The sequence below is a fragment of the Melanostigma gelatinosum genome (assembly GCF_949748355.1).
Source record: "Melanostigma gelatinosum genome assembly, chromosome: 19".
Taxonomy (NCBI): Eukaryota; Metazoa; Chordata; class Actinopteri; order Perciformes; family Zoarcidae; genus Melanostigma; species Melanostigma gelatinosum.
In genome coordinates this window covers 5922836-5942706 of record NC_136652.1, presented here as the reverse complement: position 1 = coordinate 5942706, position 19871 = coordinate 5922836, and the positions used below count along the sequence as shown (strand labels likewise).

Below are 19871 nucleotides of genomic sequence, written 5' to 3'. Positions count from 1 at the left end.
CAGGCCATTGACTTAGACTGTGTAAATGGAACCCTTAAAAATCAAATATTACAGCTTTTGGTATTTTTTCCCAGGTTTTTTTTTATGATTTGTGGTATTGATTTTCTTCTACGTTGTGACTTTTTGTTCAAAAATGATCTGTAAAATTATTCTCATTCCATTCACAAGTGGTTATATTGAACGCTATTAACAGTTTCACACCGCACCCATCTCGAACTGCACATTCATTCTTTTTAGAAAGGTCTCTATTCTACAGTGACTGGGTGGAGAAAATGATTTGGTCCGTCACCCACTTATTAGATGAGTGTAGCAACATCTCACCTGTTGAGGAATTCTACAGCCTTTTATTTATTTACTAGTAAAATGATTGCAACCGTAAACAATCCGATGAGGTTATTAGAAGCATATTTACGACTCATGTGGTTGCCCCCTCCAATCTCCCTTCACTGATGGACACGATTCTCAAGTAAGATCTCTCCAAACAAAGTGAGCCGTAGTCTCTTTACATGTGATTTATTTCCCATGCAATTCAGCAGGAACTCAGCAACTCACACATTTTGTCAGCCTACGTTAAAGACATTATGCATCAACTTCTTTAAAGTTACCTTTACCTCCAAAAGCAAAAGAGGTTCATTTCAAAGTATATAAAGATACATATTCATCAGGAGAACTCTTTAGACAAAGGTTCAACATTGATCCCAATAACTGTTTATTCTGTGATGAAGAAATAGTAACTACGGACACCAGTAATTGTTTTTCTTATGTCTAAACAGAATACTTTCTGGTGCATGATTGGCAAGAATCAAAAATCTTTTCTCTCTCTCGTTTTACCAACAATTATTTAGAATCATAACGGAGGTTCTGTTGAATACTTTATTATTTTTTTAGGTAGTTTGTTCATCGATAAATGTAAATGTAAGTATGTGGAAAAGAAAGTAGCAAAACTACTTCAAAATATTTTTGAATAAAAGTCTGCCATGTATTCTTGTACAGAAACCTGTGTTGGAGACGGAGACTCAATTAATATATAGAAAATACATATTAATGATTTAAATATGCATGAGCCAAAGAGATAAGTGATGAATGAATATGAATTGCAAGCTGCACGCTCTGTATTGCCAAATACGCCGTTTCCATGGTAAAACGTCATCAGCCCTCGACCAAACACAGTGGAGGCGCGAGACGAGAAGCATTCAAAAGTCTTCTCTAAAAGTCGTCTTAATGGACAGTTATTGAATAAAGTTAACATTAAGTATGCCTTAGCCCCGCGGTAGAAAGGGCTCTGCGTGCTGCTGCTGCCATGACACAGTCAGTCGTTGTCCAAGGTGAGTTACAACCCGAGTGCAGCAAAATGGACAGACGTTAGTTGACGTTAGCATTCAGACACGAGCTAACAGCTAGCTTAGCCGTCATTTGTTTTGTAGGTACTGTAGCCTCACTATTAGCGGAACGGTCATAACTTCATCATAAGTTCTTAGCTCGTTGAGTTGGTTAACCCTACCGTTGATTTAACGGACGGTTGGCACGCGGAAACATTTCCCCCAGCATGTGCTAACTACACTCTGAATTGGTGTTCTTCAGTTGGACAGTGTGGAAACCAGGTCGGCTGCAGGTTCTGGGACCTCGCTCTGCGAGAACACGCCCACGTCAATAAAGTAAGTAACACACACGTGCGATACGGAAAAGGAACTTATCCATCATTCAAGTCAAACACAACCTCACTGTCCTCTTACATTACATTTGCTCACAATAGGCTTGTTTCTTCTTCACAACAGGTATTTTGACATGTCATTAAACAATAATGATGCAGCATGAGTTACATATTTTTAACTGGGATTATTCAATAGAATGGAGCAATGATGAACTCACGTAATTACTTACACCTGTGCTTCTCTGGTTACCGTAAGTGACAATGTATACCATGAAAAAAGACTGTAGTAGTAGAGCATACAGTTATATCATATGGTAATACTTTTACGTGCATGAGATCCTCCTTTCCTGACAGGATTAAAATGGAAATCGGTACTGTGCCCCTTATGTATTTAATATACTGTATTAGTACAATATGAATTAAAGATCTATATACATATTTTTCAATTTCCTAGTTTTCAATTACCATTTTTTTTAGATAATACATCTTAATTATTCGTAACATTTTAAATTCTACCATGATCATTGGGAATATTAGGAATCTGAAGCATCGGTTGCTGTGTATTGATATGTATTGTGTGAATAGTAAGGGTGAAAAAAGTCAGTTAGTCGATTGACATTAAATTAATCAATGACCAGTGATTTAGATGACTAAATGTTTTACTATCAAACACAACTGTTAAAAAATGGAAGCAATTGTCTGGAATGATATAGGCCGACAATAAATCGATCAATCAGTTAACATTTATTTCATTCCAACAAAGCAGCCTTTGAATTTCAATTTATATTGAGAGATGTTTACACCTCTAGCACACAGGCTATGCATCAACATTGTTGTTGTGTCCTTAACTCATCAAACAGACATGTTGATCGCCTACCACGACCTGTAACGACGTCACTAACATCCCATTTGTTCCCCCTCATATTCAGAAAGGATTGTATGATGAGGCACTCGGTAGCTTTTTCCGAAACGTGGACTCAAGGTAATCCCACCTTCTTTCACTGAGTAACGACTACATGGGTTGAGACATTAGCCTCCGTGCAGCGGTCTAAATGTAGCCCTGTTATGTTCGGTTTTCTTCCTCCAGGGAGAGGGATGGGGGAGCCTGTGCTGTTGGTGGGAGGATCCAGCATCTGAAGGCCAGGGTGAGTTTTTGCTCCTTATTAGAGAACATCTTTCATCCCCCGGTGTTCAAAAGGGGTAACAGCTTATTTTAGAGTCGGAGGCCGAGGTCGGGGTTGGATTCTGCCTTTCAGGTGAGGCATCCATTGGTTAAGGTTACAAAGAGGAGTTGAGGAATGATGGCGGGCTGTCAACGGCAACGAAAATCTATGTGCTGGCCTCATACTCGCATATTTGAATCCACAGGCGGTGCTGGTGGACATGGAGGAGGGTGTGGTCAACGAGATCCTGCAGGGCCCATTGAGAGAAGTGTTCGACAGCACCCAGCTCCTCACGGACGTGTCGGGTTCAGGCAACAACTGGTGAGAGACAGACGACACACGGGCTCATGCGGCCGGCAGCAAGCGTTACGAACCATCATTTTACCTGTTTCACAAGCGTTTAAACCACAGAGAGTTGTGTTCAGGGATTGAGTCGATGAAACTGGATTGCCAGAGTTGTTTCCTTAAAGTTCTAAATATTAATTGAAATAATAAAAACCTGCTGTCTTACACAGATGCTGCATTTCAAATAGAAGCAATGCCTCTTATACAGAACAGTTCAAACACCCGGAGTGGATTTTGCAGCATGTTAAAAGGCAGTTCACAGAGAGGCACCTGTTTGAGTTATTTTAGAGCCGTGATTCTCACAGCATGTCGACTACCCCCCCCCCCCCCCTTTTTAAATTCTTACAATAATTGCTTGCATCTTCGAACATATACATTTTTTTTCTTTGGTGTCACCAGCCATAACAAACCGTTGGAATATCTGTCCATCTTTGGAACATCCAGCAGATACCACAAAGAGTGTGAACATATAATGTTTGTAGTCTCCACTTTGTGTTTCTCTGTCAGACAGACTCACTCACTGCTGCACCAGAGACTTTCTAATGGCACATTCTTTCTTTTCCCACCGCTTGTGATGTTTACAAAAGTGGAAAATATGTTTTCAGAATTCGACCCAAATTAGAAAATGAATCTACCGTTCTGGAACCAAAAGTTAATTTATACATAGCACTTATGAGCTGAACAGCCCATTCTTGCTTCATGAAACCAAAACATTGTTTTACAACTTTGCATTAAAATACTTCTCCCGCTTTCTCTCCAGGGCAGTGGGATACCTGACGTATGGCTCAGCCTACAGGGAGCAGATAGTGAACAAGCTGAGGAAGGCAGCGGAGCACTGTGACTGTCTGCAGTGCTTCTTTCTCATTCACTCTATGGGAGGAGGTAAGACGAGGACAGTTTGACCGCTTCCTGATTTTATTAGTCTTGTATTTTGTGCGTGTATGTCAAAGCATTTTGACTGACACGTCGTCTGTTTTACAAATACCTCGGTGTATGTTTACATGCCTAAAGAAATGTGCTTTCTCTGGGGGAAGTTAAGCTGGGAAAATCGTGCTTCTACAATATTCCACACCATGAACAGAAACCAGGTTTCTGGTGAACGTGACACTGAGCAAGTCAGGTTACAGCAGACAGTTAATGCACCGATGTTGAATGTGAGGTACGGGCTCCGGCCTGGGGACCAGGGTGCTGAGCCTGCTGGAGGAGGAGTTCCCAGAGGTGTGTCGCATCGTCTCCTCCATCTATCCGTCCGCGGAGGACGACGTCGTCACCTCCCCCTACAACAGCGTCCTGGCCATGAGGGAGCTTACGGAGCACGCCGACTGTGTCCTGCCCGTCGAAAACCAAGTGTGTTTTTTATTCTCCTCCTCTTTCTGCAAGAATCCCTGCCGTATGCACACGTTGACAACCGACGTGCATTTGTTCTCCTCCTCCAGTCGTTGGTGGACATTGTGAACAAGATCAGACAGATGTCTCACGGTGGGAGGCCGGGGTCGGCCATCAAGAGAGACAGCGCCGTCATCTCTGGGCAGGGTGGGCTCAGCGGGGCAGAGAAGCCCTTCGATGCCATGAATAATATCGTGGCTAACCTGTTGCTCAATATCACCAGGTACAGTATTTCTCTTTGCTCATACACAGACGAGTGTTTCTTTCACCAGTAGATCTGGAGACACTCGTGAGCACATCAAACCACTCACTGGACCCTTGCTTCCTGTATGGAAGCATCCATCTTTGTTTTGTTTCCTCGTGTAGTTCTTTTTTTGTCTCTTTAATCGGGTACCCACCCGTAGTTTTCAGACTATTTTGTCCTGTAGTTATTAAGTCTATTTATTTATACACCCCAAATATCAGTATCTCAGTCCTGACAATTGTGCTGCAATAATGCATAAAGTTGGTGGTTTGTGGGTCTGGCGGAGCGAATTGTCTCTCATCCGTTATGCATTACTCCTTCACTGCTGGACAGACAGGAAATAGATGTGTAAACGCAATAACCAACGAAATTAAAATGACAGCCTAGACAGTCAACATGACGAAATGTAAAACACATATGAAGGAAATGGAATCGGGAGGATGTCGGGCAGCTTCCAGGTGTCGCCAAAGAGAACCGATCTCACTCCTCCACCAGGAGGGAGGGAGGGAGGGAGGGAGGGAGGGAGAAAAAACGTCTTTTCCTGCTAAATCACTTGTTGCTGCTTATGCGTCACCCTAAGTGTCCTTTGTTCCAGCTCGGCTCGTTTCGACGGATCCCTCAACATGGACCTGAACGAGATTGCCATGAACCTGGTGCCCTTCCCTCGGCTGCACTACCTGGTGCCCAGCCTCACCCCTCTGTACACGCTGGCCGATGTCAGTGTCCCCACCAGAAGGTCTGCTCTCTGGCTGTCACTGCGGCTATTTCTTACCTCACAGTTGTTTCTTTGAATCCCGGGTATTGAGCTCACCAACCCCCCCCCCCCCCACACACACACACACACACACACACACACACACACACACACACACACATGTTGACGGTCGTGATGAATGAGAAGGCACCCCCCCTCCCTCCCCCTCACTGATCGGGAGTGTGTAGAATGCCATTTGAAACAGTGCTGGTACTGTAGTGCTACTGTAGACTTATAGATCTGATTCCTTTGGTCTAAGACAGTCCACAAATATCAGTAAACGTGAACAACTCTCTCAATCTTTTGATATCACATAAAGCTCTTTGTCTCTGGAGCAGCTCCAGACTTTACACTGAATAACAGAGACCTTCTTCTCTGGTTTCTGGCTTTAAACAGAGAGTAGCTCACGCTCACAGATATTTATTACATACATATATTATAATAGCAATATTTATTTCTGATACCAATATGTATATTGTTGTGGCAAATAAATTAAAACAAAATAATAAATGACGAAACTGATGTGATATATTATGTCTTCAGAAGTTATATGAAAACATATTTTAAATTTGCACACCCATTTGTAAGCCTCAGAGATGATAAGAAATCATCTGTGGACGAGTAGAAAACACCCTGAAACGGGAGCTTTTAATATTTTTCCCTCTTGTTGATTTAAAAACTTCAGTTTTTACTCTGATTCGTACCATCCTTCATTCAAGAAGCATATGATTTTCAAACACCACAAAGCTGCCTTTCATTGTATCAAGTGAGATGGTGGCAACTTCAAGTCTAGTACTCGCGGGCTTGTGACAGGAAGAAAGCCCATTTGATCTACCACCCCCCCCCCCCCCTGCTCCCCAACAACTGCCATGAAAGTGGCCTTGTGTGAGCCATGCAGACCTCATCTCTACAGAGTGGAGGTGGTACTGGGCGGGGAGGGGAATGTATGTTTGTATGAATGCAGATCAGGGTGTTGCTTAAAAATATCTTGCATGCTCAGCAGAACTTGCCTGAACACATAAAGGTACAACTATTGCCCCCTTTGGCCCAGAGTCCAACGCCAGTGTACCTGAAGTCCCTCCTCCACCTTTCACCCACTATAACCTGTAAAGAGAGACTAGTGTTTCTGTTTCCCCCCCAACGGAAAACACCCGCCTCTCCTTGAAAGAAATAAACAAAATTTATCCAATTTATCCTATTTCGGTTGTTTTATTTCAGCTCCGTGGGAAAGTCTTACCTGCGCTTTGCTGCCATTTACTGTCATGCTAGTTTCTGTCCTGCTGTGTGGAGCTTTGTACACAGCGTGTTTAAAGCTCGCTACCAACAGAAGCTGCTCTGTTTCGACAATATGAGGGCGAAAGATTTCCGTGAAATACAACCGAGTTGAAAATGCAGTGATTTAAAGCACAAAGGCTGTGTTATGTGGCAGTATAGCGTTTGTCATGTTTGGTTTCCTGTCTCCTCTAACCGTGGCCCTCTAGACTGGATCAGATGTTCAGCGATGCCTTCAGCAAAGACCACCAGCTGATCCGAGCCGACCCGAGGCGCAGCCTCTACCTGGCCTGCGCCCTCATGGTCCGGGGCAACGTGCAGGTGTCTGACGTCCGCAGGAACATCGAGAGGTCAGAGCAGCCGCCACCCCCCCCCCCCCCCCCTGCACCTGCAATCCTGATGGGCTCTAAATAGTGCCCCCATTCAGCACCGGCAGCGGTGATTCATGACTGGTCCATTCAGCGGCCCCCTCCCCTCTCTCCTCATCTCTCCCCCTGCAGGCCTTGTTTTTCATGTGGCGTGTTGTCGAGGGAATCTGAAACAGAAGCGGCTGTGAGAGCACATATTTGTGCGTAACCAGGATTTAAAAGGGAAGGGGGGGGGGTGTGTAGAAAGTATACTTCTATAAGAAGAAATGATACCCCACCAAAAGACTCAAGGGCACACATTATCACTGGACATACTGCAGCATAATTGACTGTTTGTTGGTCCCTTTTTTAAATTTAATTTCGTTCATAGAACAAATAAAAAGAGGATGTTTTGACGAAACTAAACGCCAACAAAGATGTTGACCGGTGAACCGCTTTATCGAGCAGAAATGCCAAACATCGTTCAAGCTGCTCAAAGATGAAGAGTTGCTGCGTTTCTCTATTTTAAATCATCAACAGAATACCTTTGAGTTTTGGACGGCTGGTTTGACATAACAAGACATTTGAAGACTTGGAATTGAGGAAACGCATTTAACTAACCGAATGATCAACTAGGTAATTCGGGTAAAAAAAGAGTGAATTATTTTCTTGTGAACTTCTGACTTTAATCTCAGAGAATTTCATTTTTTATTTCTTGCAACTTTATGGCTTTATAATCTCTTCTCGTAAATTTGTGAGGTTTCTTTCCTTGTAAAATGACCACTTGCATCTCAGAGAATATCCTTGTCTTTTTCTCATGAAAATTATTCTTAGAATATTAACCCCTTCCTCTGGCTCTGTAATTTAATTTTATTATTATTTTTTACCTACAATGGCCCTAATACACCATCATAGGTTAAAGACATCTGGATCATTGTAAAATACCCGTAGGTGCTCCGTGAGCACTGTAGCCCTTTCCTTGCGTTTGACGGGTCCTTCTCGTCCCTGCTCTAGACTGAAGCCTTCGCTGCCCTTTGTCTCGTGGAACCAGGAGGGCTGGAAGACGGGCCTGTGTTCGGTGCCTCCTGTGGGTCACGCCCACTCCCTGCTGGCCCTGGCCAACAACACCTGTGTGAAGCTCACCTTCATGGAGCTGAGGGAACGTTTCACCAAGCTCTACAGGAAGAAGGTGCAAAGTCTTAAGACTCTTAAGTTTTAGACCAACATAAGATTCAGCCAAGTAATGTATCGTTTATACATTAAACCATCAAATGTTTTCTCGGTACATCTTGTTAAATGTATGGATCACTAGTTTTTATCATAGAATACCTTCTGGGGTTTTTGGACAGTTTCAGCAGATTGACGATACTGTAGTGGACATTTGTTTTGGATAAGTAAATGAAATGAGTTAAGAGGAATATTGAATTAGTTTTCTCAGACTTCATAAGTGACCGGCACGCCCTCTGTGTCTTTTCCAGGCTCACCTCCACCACTACCTGCATGTGGACGGGATGGAGCAGAGCTTCTTCTCGGAGGCCGTGGGCTCCCTGAGCTCGCTGATTGAAGAGTACCACCATCTGGATGCCACCAAGGGGAGACTCGTGCCCGACGCACCCAGACTCGGCATCGCCAGCTGAAGGTTCCGCTCTGTTGTAAATCTCTGATCGGCCTCTGTGTCTGTCTCCTTCTACGGCAGAGATTGAGTTTTCAATAAGGACTTCACACAACCACATCTTTTGTACATACCTTTATAAGTTATTCATCAATATTGTCTGATTCATCACCCAATTTAAAATGTGACAAGGAACAACAACAACTCAATCTGTGTGACCTGATTTGCCATTTCTTGGCTCCCTGACTGTAGTATTATGAGGTTCTGTTAATATGTCAGCATCTGCTGTTACAGCTGCAGGCGCTGGCCAGATTCTGTGTTCTTATTGCACATGCATGTCCTGAAGATCGGGCTCATAAAAGCTTTTGTCATAACTAGAAGTCTTCATCTATTCAATGATCCCAGCCACTCGTTCCTGATGAAAAGAGGTTGTTTTTTTTTTTACTTAATGACCAGAGTATGCATATGTTTCTGTCCTTAGTCCGCCACAGCAGGGATCACGTCCCAGCGCCTGCGTCTCGGTTGGATCCGTCAGAGTAACCGCAGGTCAGAGAACATGTCGTCTGGATCGGTGCACTTCCTCTGGCACACGCAGGACGTGATCCACTGCATCTTCCACTGCGTGTTGGAGCCCGCCTTGCACGTGAAGTTGACTTTGATCATGCTCGACTTGTTGGGGACACAGCAGCGCTTGTCCGTACAGACGCCGCAGTACGTGGGCTTGAACTTCTTGGTGCTGGTGCAGCCCGAGAGCGTCAGCTTCGCCGCTTTCTTCGCTTGGAACTTAGGCCGGCACGTCTTTCCCTTTGGCATCTGAGAGGAGAAAACAGCAAATTCAGTTTGTGTATATTTTTGGGGGGATTTCTAATAAATCAACACTTCAATATAATTTTGACAAACTTGTCACCTTAATACTCCTCATCACGCTCCTCTCACACGGCCGCAGCAGACACAGGCGTCGGTCCTTCCTCATCTCGCACTTGCCGTTGTCGTTGTTGACGCGCACCGAGATGCCCAGGCCGCAGGTTTTGGAGCAGGGGCTCCAGGGCGTGGTCTGGATCAGACAGTTCTTCTTCCAGGCTAAAGGAGGATCCCTGTAAGCTTTCAGTATTACAGTTAAAGGGTACTGTGTCAGCAACACCCCGCGCAAAGAACTGTGTGCCGCCGTACTGCCAAGCAGTGCATAGGCCCCACATACCTAACCCGCTCAGGAAATTCATTCTCTTCCACCAAAACTTTAAATTCCTTTCGAGCTGTGCTTACTGTACATGAGTTAAGAAGAATGGGCAGAATGAGTTTCATGAGTGCATGAAATGCCCTTTTCATGAGTAGAAAAGGGCATTTAGCAGAACAGAAACTGTATTTCTGTTTCCTTGTGAGTATGTCAGCTCTTACATTTTAAATCTAAACAATGTGCTCTGTTCATCCAGTGAGAAACGAAATGTGTGTTTCCACGACAGGTCATGACTCATGATATACATATGTTTCTGCAAGAGTTTCATGCAAAGCAAACCAATGACTGGTACATCAAAGTAGAATGTCCTGTGCTTTTAATAGAAACAGGCAGTCGTCCCTCGTGCTGCTCATAACTGGAACCATCCATCTTTCTGTTTAGTAATGACACGCCCACTCCCCCCCAAACCAGCTAACTCAGACAGCAATTAGCATTCCAGGCCAGACGCTTGTGCACAGGTTTGCTCCGTAAACACACACCTGACTTGTAGGTCGTGGCCTGCTGGTGCTTCTTCGGCCTCTGGCCACTGCGAAGGCCGGCTGGCATGTTGCCCATCAGCGGGGCGGGGCCCAGGAGAGCAGCAGGCTTCTGGATGAAAGCGGGGGTGCAGCCGATGGCTCCAGCAATACAAGTGCACTTATAGAGGGGGCTGGGCTGGAATCCTTCTCCGTTCTCATAGTGGGCCCCATTCAGGTCGCAGCCTACTGCCATCAGGTCTGAAGGAGTGAGGGGAAACATGTCACAGCTCAGCCAGCGCAACTCTCTTCATGACGTTAATGGGAATCTTAAATGTTGTGTGAGATTTGTACATAACTTTTATTTGGTCACACAATTATGTTGACACACTAAACATTAAAATACAATCTGGCAATGTATTTACAAAAATGTACTAATTCATAAAATGAAAGTTTGGCAATGTGTATACATTAATTAATACGTTGATTGCAGGTACATTCGTAGCAAAAACGTTAGCTGTGTCGGCAGCTTTATTGATTACAATGTGTGTGGTCCATCAGATGCTCGTGAAACTTTAAAACATGCCTGAAACGCTCATGGTGCATAGACTATACAAGAAGGGGACGTAGTCGTGGTGACGTCACTCAGTGGTTTGTGGACTTCCGTTTTGAAGCCTTGAATTTGGCATTTTGGCCGTCGCCATCTTAGTTTTTTGGAACCAGAAGTGATTATATTGGGAGCGAGGCAGGGCTAGCTAGCTAGCTAGCTTGGGGAGCAAGGTGCATCTGTAGTTCACGTTAACTGATATTAATTAGGATGCAAATTTTGTTTCGTGAAAAACAGGCTTAAGACAAAATGTGGAAGTACGACTGAATGCTGAACATCCCAGTGGTCACTCAAAGCGTCCACACCCTTAATTATGCATAGTTTTAAGCCTGAAGTCAATTTAAACGGCTGAGTTGTGTAAAGATCAACTCTACGTACAGTTGACAGGAACAGGATATTAGCTATAGAGACCGGGCTGTAAACATGTTTATTTCTGCTGTTAAATTGGGCGTTTTAACATTGCAGTCTATGGGGATTGACTTTGGAGAAGTGGCCATTTGAGGAACTGCAGTTTTTGTCACTTCCGCATTGGCTTACATTTTGGGGACTGGATGTTCTGTGTAGACTATGGCTGTATTAAGGAGAGATGCCTTCAAAGATAGCGGCCCATTCATTCCTATTAGAGCTGCTCACTTATGCTGAAAAAAACTCTTTTTCTATTTTTGTCCAGGTTGAGAGTGTGCACGTCCAAGACTTCTGCTGGCTGAGCCGGCTTACTTGCATCCTTTTGGGACAAAATAATTGAATCGTTGGGCCCAGCTCATAGAAAAACAGCTCCTTAGCTACTAGAGGTCTGGAACTTTAATTCGGCTACAGCTGTTATCTCAGTATATCAGATGCACGTTTCTAGTATTCATTCCCTCCATGACTAACTTAGGGAAGATGAAAGCCACTCACATGCACACACTCCGACCTCGTATCTGGGCCGGTCAGCTGAGAAGTCGCAGTACATGCTCTTGTGCGGGTCGCAGACGTCCCTCTCGTTGCACGGCTCTCCGATCTGCCTCGCGCAGCTCTTGCAGCAGCCGCACCCGTCCAGGACGGAGCTCACCCCGGGGGCGCAGTGGGGTCTCTGCCGACACTTGCAGGGCCACTGGCAGAACTGCCGCCTCTCGGCCGCGGCCCGCCCGTCTCGAGGAGCCAGCTGCCCATTGTTCTGAGCCCAGCTGAAGCACTGGGGGAGGAGGGCAGAGATCGATCCATAAGCTCACCATTTGTTTACTGGAGCTGTGTTTGATCTTCGTACCTTTTTTACTCGGCACACCCTCGCACCTCAAATCCATCTGTTTGAATGGAAAACAGTAACACCTTTGCACTGTTAACTCACTACCTGTTGTGGCAGCCGGAGGGGCAACCTCAGAGGAGAAGTGGTAGAGGGACGATATTGCCGGACATGGAGGCGGAGCCCCATGTCAGGGAGTGGAAAAGAGCGCCAAACCACCATCAGCCCAAACAAGCAACACCTGAGGAGGAGAGCCGAGGGAGCGACCACACCCTATCGGAGGAGGAGGAGGGGACTATAAAAGGGCCCCGGACACAGGAAACTAGGAGAGAGTAGGAGTGGAAAGAGACGGAGACACAGCAAACGCATTGGAGACAACTGGCTTACCCCTTGATCACCCTGGAACGTCTGACTACCCGCCCGGCTCCCGACCCCTGCCTGTACGACTACCCTGCTCCTGCCCGCGCCCTGGACCGTATGAGGAATACCCGTTGTGCACCGAACCGTGGAAGTGAACCCCGACCATCCCTCTGGAAAGCGGACAGTGTATTGTTGAGTGTCTATCCTACCTCTATCCACTCTCTATCTTCAGTAAAAACCTCACTTGCACCATTTATCTACCGACTGGTTGTGTTTATTGGTCCGTGTTGTCGTGAAACCCCCTTGCCACCCCGGGGGCTGTCACAATTTGGTGGAGAATGTGGGCACAGTCCGGTTCTGGCAACACTGACCGATAGACCGACCAACCCAGTAAGCATGGCCACCCCGGTGCCATTTCAAGAGCTGCTAGCGGGGCTAATCGCTAGCAACCAGGAAACCCAAAAACGCCACGAACAAGCCATGCAAGTACAAATGCAAATCCTCCAAGCACAGCAGCAACAACAATACCAACAGCAAGTACACATGGAGCAGTATATGGCGGTACAAACCGAACGCGCGGAGGCGATGCAAAGTGACATCAAGGGCATGTTACAGACACAACAGGAGCAACGTACCGTGGAGAAAGCCAACCCAGCGCGCTTCCTTCTCAAGCAGACGGCAGCTGACGATGTGGAAATATTTTTTCAGATATTCCAGACAACGGCACTCCGGGAAAAATGGCCAGAAGAGCACTGGGCTGAGTTGATAGCCCCCTTTTTGATCAACGAAACGCAAGTAACGTATCAGGACTTAGAGCGCGCTGGAAAAGTTGACTTCCGGGTGTTGAAAGCGGAAGCGTTACAGCGATGCGGGGTCACGCTGGTACTAAAGGCACAACGATTTCATGAATGGACATATGACACCTCCCTTTCTCCGCGAGCCCAGATGCATGAGATCAAGAGGATTACGACGGCCTGGCTGCACGCAGAGCCCACCGAGGTGTCGCCCACCGATCGTGTCGTCATGGACAAATTCCTCAGATCCCTCCCGTATGAGGCAAAAAAATTGGCCGGCCAGAGAAACCCCCGCAACCTCGAGGAACTGGTAGAGATCATGGAGGGTTACCACGCAGCACAAGCGTTAGTGCGTGGGGGAAGAAACCCGAAAGTGGAGGGGTCCACCCGCAAAGAAAAGATGAGAACGGAGGAAACTACCTATGTGTCTCCCTCCTTTCCCCCAGGCTTTCCCCGACGTCGGCCGGCGGGTGGACCGGAAGAGAGGAGGTGCTACCACTGCGGCGAGATCGGGCACATCGCATGGGAATGTCCTCACCGCCAGGACGCACCCATGACCACGGCCAGTGAGGGGAGTCGCCCATGCGGACTGATTACCGGATGCTGGGCCACTCACGAGGACCTCATGCCCCTCACCCCGGTCAAAGTAAACGGCCGCGACGCCTCCGCGATGGTGGATTCCGGGAGCGCGATTACCTTGGTGAGACCTACGTTTGCTCAGTACCCGCTCCTAACCGGCACCCGAGCGGTCACGTGCATCCATGGGGAGACCCGCGAATACCCCACCACCGCCCTCGAAATATACACGACGAGGGGTAGATACGTCGGCACTGCAGGAGTAGTGGAAGGACTCCCCGTAGAGGTGCTGGTCGGCCGAGACCTGCCCGTGTTCCAGGAGCTGTGGCGCAGCCTGGTGGTGAAACCAGGTACGACCCCTCACCGAAAGTCCAAGAAGAAAGCCATCTGTGGGCTGGGGGAGGAGATCTCCACCGATCCCCTATCGGAAGGAGTCGCCAGTGCCGTGGCCCGGGCGTTGGTGGAGGCCACCCAACCCAACCCCGAGGACGTATATGCCACAGCCGTCGAGAACGACGGACCCTCCAGCCCCAGTGAGCCCGAAGGAGAGGCGCCACCCATCCCCGAGGAGGCAGATACCCCCTCCCTCGAAGAAGAGGAGCTGGCCGGGCTGTTCCCCCAGGACCCGGAGGAGCCCATCTTACCCGGGCCCCTCACAGGGAGGTTTGGGACGGCCCAGTTGGAGGACCCCAACCTAGCCCACGCCCTTCGGCAGGTGGCCGCCGTAGACGGACGACCACTGGACGGGGTAAGAGACCTCCCTCCCACACATTTCTCCATTTATAACGGGCTCCTCTACCAGGTAGTAATAAAGGACGGGGCCCCCCTCAGGTTGTTACTGGTACCACGTCCTTTCATACCCTCTGTCCTCCAGTTAGCCCACTCCCATATCTTAGGTGCCCATCTAGGAGTGGAGAAAACCCTGGAAAGGGTGAGGGCCAGGTTCCACTGGCCCGGAATAAAAAAAGCCGTGGAGGATTACTGCCGGAGCTGCCCCGAATGTCAACAAGTGGCCCCACAACCCCATCACAGAAACCCGCTGGTACCCCTGCCGATCATCACCGTCCCCTTCAGCAGGATCGGGATGGACCTAGTGGGGCCCCTACCCAAGACCAACCGGGGACACAGGTACATCCTGGTGATAGTGGATTACGCCACCCGGTATCCCGAAGCCATTCCCCTACGCTCTATGGCCACCAAGGGCATTGCAAGGGAGCTGGTGATGTTGTTTTCCAGGGTCGGAATACCGGAGGAGATTCTCACCGACCAAGGAACCCCGTTCATGTCTAGGATCATGAAGGATCTGTGTGGCATGCTGAAGGTGACCCAACTGAGGACGTCGGTGTATCACCCCCAAACGGACGGACTAGTAGAACGATTCAACCAGACACTGAAGAAAATGTTGAAAAAAACCATGGACCAGGACGGGAAGAATTGGGACCAACTGCTACCCTTCCTGATGTTCTCCATCAGAGAGGTGCCCCAGGCATCTACCGGATTCTCGCCCTTCGAGCTCCTGTACGGTCGACGACCCCGGGGGCTACTCGACCTGGCCAAAGAAGCCTGGGAACACCAACCCTCCCCCTACCGCACCATGGTGGACCACGTCGAGGAGAGGAGGGTGAGGATGGCATCCCTCTGGCCCATCGTCCGAGAACACATGGCCGAGGCACAGGCGGCCCAAGCCCGCGTGTACAACCGGGGAACCCAACCCCGAGTGTTTAACCCAGGGGATCGGGTGTTGGTCCTGGTACCCACGGCGGAATGTAAGTTTCTAGCCCGATGGAGGGGGCCGTATGAAGTAATGGAGAAAGTGGGGCCGGTAAACTACCGAGTCCGGCAACCAGGTCGGAGGCACCCGACGAAGGTTTATCATGTGAACCTGCTCAAGAAATGGGTGCGTAGGGATGCCATGCTCTGTTTCTCTCTCTCTACCCTCCCAGGAAAAACGGAGCCAGTCGAGGTACCCGTGGGAGAAGAGTTGACCCCCCGGCAGAAGCAGGACGTCCGGGAAATGGTGGATCGGTTCCGGGACGTGTTCTCCCCGGACCCCGGATACACCACACTGGTGCAACACCGGATAATCACCGAGCCCGGGAAGAAGGTGAAGCTAAGGCCGTACCGCATCCCCGAAGCCCGCCGGGGGGCGATAGAGAGGGAGGTACAGAGTATGCTGGAGGCCGACATCATCGAACCCTCGACGAGCGAGTGGTGCAGCCCTATAGTGTTGGTTCCGAAACCCGATGGCTCGGTCAGGTTCTGCAATGACTTTAGGCAGCTCAACGCCATCTCAAAATTCGATGCCTACCCGATGCCCCGGGTGGACGAGATGATAGAGCGCATCGGGAGGGCCAGATACATCACCACCCTCGACTTGACTAAAGGCTACTGGCAAGTGGCAGTAGCCCCCGAAGACAGGGAAAAAACGGCCTTCACTACGCCCATGGGACTGTACCACTATAAGAGGCTGCCGTTCGGTCTCCACGGAGCCCCCCCCACGTACCAGAGACTGATGGACCAGGTACTACGTCCCCATCGAGAATACGCGGCAGCCTATCTGGACGACATCGTCGTGCACGGGGAGGAATGGGGGGCTCACCTCCAAAGACTGGAAGCCGTCCTGAAAGCTCTGCGAGGGGCGGGGCTGACAGCCAACCCCAAGAAATGTCGCCTCGGCCTCCGGGAAGCTGACTACCTGGGGTACACCATCGGCCGCGGCTGCGTCAAGCCCCAGGTAGGGAAAGTCGAGGCGATCCGGGAATGGCCCCGCCCCCGCACAAAGAAACAGGTACGAGCATTTATTGGGCTAGCTAGCTACTATCGACGGTTTGTTCCCCAGTTCTCTGCTCTTGCAGCACCCCTGACGGACCTAACAAAAAACCGGCTGCCAGATCGGATCGTATGGACGGCAGAGACCGAGGACGCCTTCGAGAAGCTGAAGGAAGTACTCTGTTCTGAACCAGTGCTGGTGACCCCGGACTTTACGCAACCATTGGTGGTACAGACAGATGCCTCCGAGACCGGGGGGGGTGCCGTCCTGTCCCAGCTGAGGGATGGAGAGGAGCACCCGATCACATACGTAAGCAGAAAATTATTACCGAGAGAAACGAGATACGCCACGGTCGAGAAGGAGTGTTTGGCCATCAAATGGGCTCTGGGGGAGTTGAAATATTATCTGCTGGGACGACACTTTACCCTGGTCACGGACCACGCCCCCCTGGTATGGATGTCCCGTTCAAAAGACAATAACGCCCGGGTCACACGCTGGTTTTTATCCCTTCAACCATATGCTTTCTCTGTTGTCCACAGATCCGGGGCCGCTCATGGAAACGCGGACGCCCTGTCTAGACGGGACGCCCTAGGTTCCTGGAGCAGTCCTCCCCCCAGGTCGGATTTAAGGGGGGGGGTATGTGGCAGCCGGAGGGGCAACCTCAGAGGAGAAGTGGTAGAGGGACGATATTGCCGGACATGGAGGCGGAGCCCCATGTCAGGGAGTGGAAAAGAGCGCCAAACCACCATCAGCCCAAACAAGCAACACCTGAGGAGGAGAGCCGAGGGAGCGACCACACCCTATCGGAGGAGGAGGAGGGGACTATAAAAGGGCCCCGGACACAGGAAACTAGGAGAGAGTAGGAGTGGAAAGAGACGGAGACACAGCAAACGCATTGGAGACAACTGGCTTACCCCTTGATCACCCTGGAACGTCTGACTACCCGCCCGGCTCCCGACCCCTGCCTGTACGACTACCCTGCTCCTGCCCGCGCCCTGGACCGTATGAGGAATACCCGTTGTGCACCGAACCGTGGAAGTGAACCCCGACCATCCCTCTGGAAAGCGGACAGTGTATTGTTGAGTGTCTATCCTACCTCTATCCACTCTCTATCTTCAGTAAAAACCTCACTTGCACCATTTATCTACCGACTGGTTGTGTTTATTGGTCCGTGTTGTCGTGAAACCCCCTTGCCACCCCGGGGGCTGTCACACTGTCTATAATCCCATGGACAGCTGCAGGTTTAGCTACATTAGAAAAAGTATGACGAGGTCGGTCAGAAAATGCCACGTGTGAGGTAGTTTGTTTGAACTACAGAATCTGTAACGGGGCCACCACAGGGTCATAAAGTACCCTCTCATACCGAGATTTTCTTACTTTGCCAGAGAGAGAGAGAGAGGGGGAGGGAGAGAAAATAAATATAAATGAATGTATTTTTGTCTTCAAATATATATTGTGTAAAATCAATCATCCATAATTTGAAATGTATGAGACAGGGAGTCTAGTTTAGCGGCCTTGGAGCCCGGGTGAAGGTAGAGGGGGGGGGGGGGCGGTTTATAAAAAAAAAAACTTGTTATAACTTGTTCGAGGTACACAGTGTAACTTGTCTCGGTGAAAGTTCAGAGGAGGGGGTGGGGACTTGGGGTATAAAGTAGTGTACAGTGCTATTGTGAAGTTGAATCCGGACAGCTCGCTTTACATGTACTCTTTGTGATGCTTTGTGAACGTCCCGGAGTTCCGTATGTAGATACAAACGGCTCATTCTAACCATCATTTTGCATCATCACTGACTGTTGAAGGTGTACATTTTCGCATCTAAGAAATGTAACGTATTGCATTATGGGATTGTTAGCTGTTGTGGGATTTCATGAGGTTTATCTAACTCGCCTCGCATATTTCTTTTACTCTTATTTCTCGCCTCGCACATTTTCTGTTACAAGAATTTAAAAAGGAAAAAACAGAGAGAACAAGTTCCCTTTAAAATGCAAACATACATTTTAAAGGGGCAGTGTGTTGCATTTACGGTAATATATTAACAGGAATATATTAATGATCTCATTAATTCATCTCAAAATAAGAATCGTGTTTTCGTCAGCTTAGAATGAGCCGTTTGTATCTGCATAGAGCAGCACGTCTTCACAGAGCCATGTGTCTACGGTAGCCCAGAACGGACAAACCAAACACTGGCTCTAAATAGGGCCAATCCAGTTTCCACATTTTTTGCGTCGGCCACCTTAGTTCACATATACACGTGGCACACTGGAGAAGCTTCAGTTGGTTGCAATCTGCCAACTCACCACTAGATAACGCCAAGTCCTACACACTGGTCTTTTAACTTCTTCCTTTTCACTGCCACCTCGAATGATGCGACGCTCTTTTGTAGCTATGAATTTGAGCATTTTTCCGATTCTGGTCACACAGCCATGTTTTAAAGCCTTCAACCTAACTGCACATCGAGGAAGAAGGCATTTCAAATGGAAAAGACTACAGATGGCTCGGAGCGGTGACAGCCCAACCGCTTATACATATTTGAGTGTTCGGCCCTATAAAACTGGTTTGCTTGGTATTTGCTATGATGCAATCTCTGCGCGGTGCCACTTGTGCTCCAATTCCCCCGACTGCTGCTTAAGGGTCACAGGGCTATGCCAAAAATCTGAAGCCTGTTTGCCAGGTTTACTGAATGAGCTCATTTCATGGTGTGAAAATGGGTCCACGAGAGCTTTAAATACAAAGACCTCAGACTTCGCTCCCGTTTTCTACTCTCTGTGAAAGGAGGACCAACTCTGAGCCCAATAAAATTGAGAATACAAATATACTTGTAAATGGCCAACTGATTATTATTTCAGAATATTTATCCAAATAGATATATTCCAAGAGTTAAATTATGAAAAGGCAAATTCAGATGGTGCCCTGCTACTGAGAAAACCAAAGCATCTGTTGTTGTTTTGCCCTCAAGTGCTGTCCAATCAAAAACCTCAGACTGTCTATAGAGTCAGAATAGAAATTAAAAAGAAGAGAATGCTCTTCTTACCTGTTGAGCAAGGATGAGCAGGAGGTAACGGCAGGGAAGCGATAGCAT

At 48.2% G+C, this 19871-nt stretch overlaps 2 protein-coding genes across 3 annotated transcripts; one reads left to right on the top strand and one right to left on the bottom strand.

Annotated features, from left to right (window-relative positions):
* The first annotated feature begins 1186 nt into the window (after window positions 1-1186).
* Window positions 1187-9365, top strand: tube1 (tubulin, epsilon 1). 2 transcript variants are annotated; one of them, XM_079290468.1, is made up of 13 exons: window positions 1187-1325; window positions 1582-1655; window positions 2581-2633; window positions 2739-2796; window positions 3020-3135; window positions 3920-4041; window positions 4319-4506; window positions 4596-4768; window positions 5385-5525; window positions 7025-7165; window positions 8177-8351; window positions 8641-8801; window positions 9256-9365. In XM_079290468.1, the coding sequence occupies exons 1-12, from the start codon at window positions 1301-1303 to the stop codon at window positions 8797-8799; spliced, it is 1425 nt and encodes a 474-aa protein (XP_079146594.1). In that variant the 5' UTR covers window positions 1187-1300; the 3' UTR covers window positions 8800-8801; window positions 9256-9365. The 2 variants fall into 2 exon arrangements, with proteins under 2 accessions (XP_079146594.1, XP_079146593.1); XM_079290467.1 differs by lacking the exon at window positions 9256-9365 and having other exon boundaries at window positions 8641-9255.
* ccn6 (cellular communication network factor 6) lies at window positions 9278-19871 on the bottom strand (the record flags this gene model as incomplete). The annotated part of the gene is made up of 5 exons (XM_079290469.1): window positions 9278-9587; window positions 9682-9875; window positions 10488-10724; window positions 11968-12244; window positions 19824-19871. 5 exons carry the CDS (start codon window positions 19869-19871, stop codon window positions 9306-9308), a joined length of 1038 nt encoding a protein of 345 aa, XP_079146595.1. The 3' UTR covers window positions 9278-9305.

What these genes read in the sequence shown, in the direction of transcription:
- tube1 (XM_079290468.1), top strand. Translation starts at nt 1,301, where the DNA reads ATGACACAGTCAGTCGTTGTCCAAG. An exon ending in CATTCACTCTATGGGAGGAG is followed by an intron (nt 4,042 to 4,318) that starts GTAAGACGAGGA and finishes GTTGAATGTGAG; the next exon opens with GTACGGGCTCCGGCCTGGGG. An exon ending in TCCTGCCCGTCGAAAACCAA is followed by an intron (nt 4,507 to 4,595) that starts GTGTGTTTTTTA and finishes CTCCTCCTCCAG; the next exon opens with TCGTTGGTGGACATTGTGAA.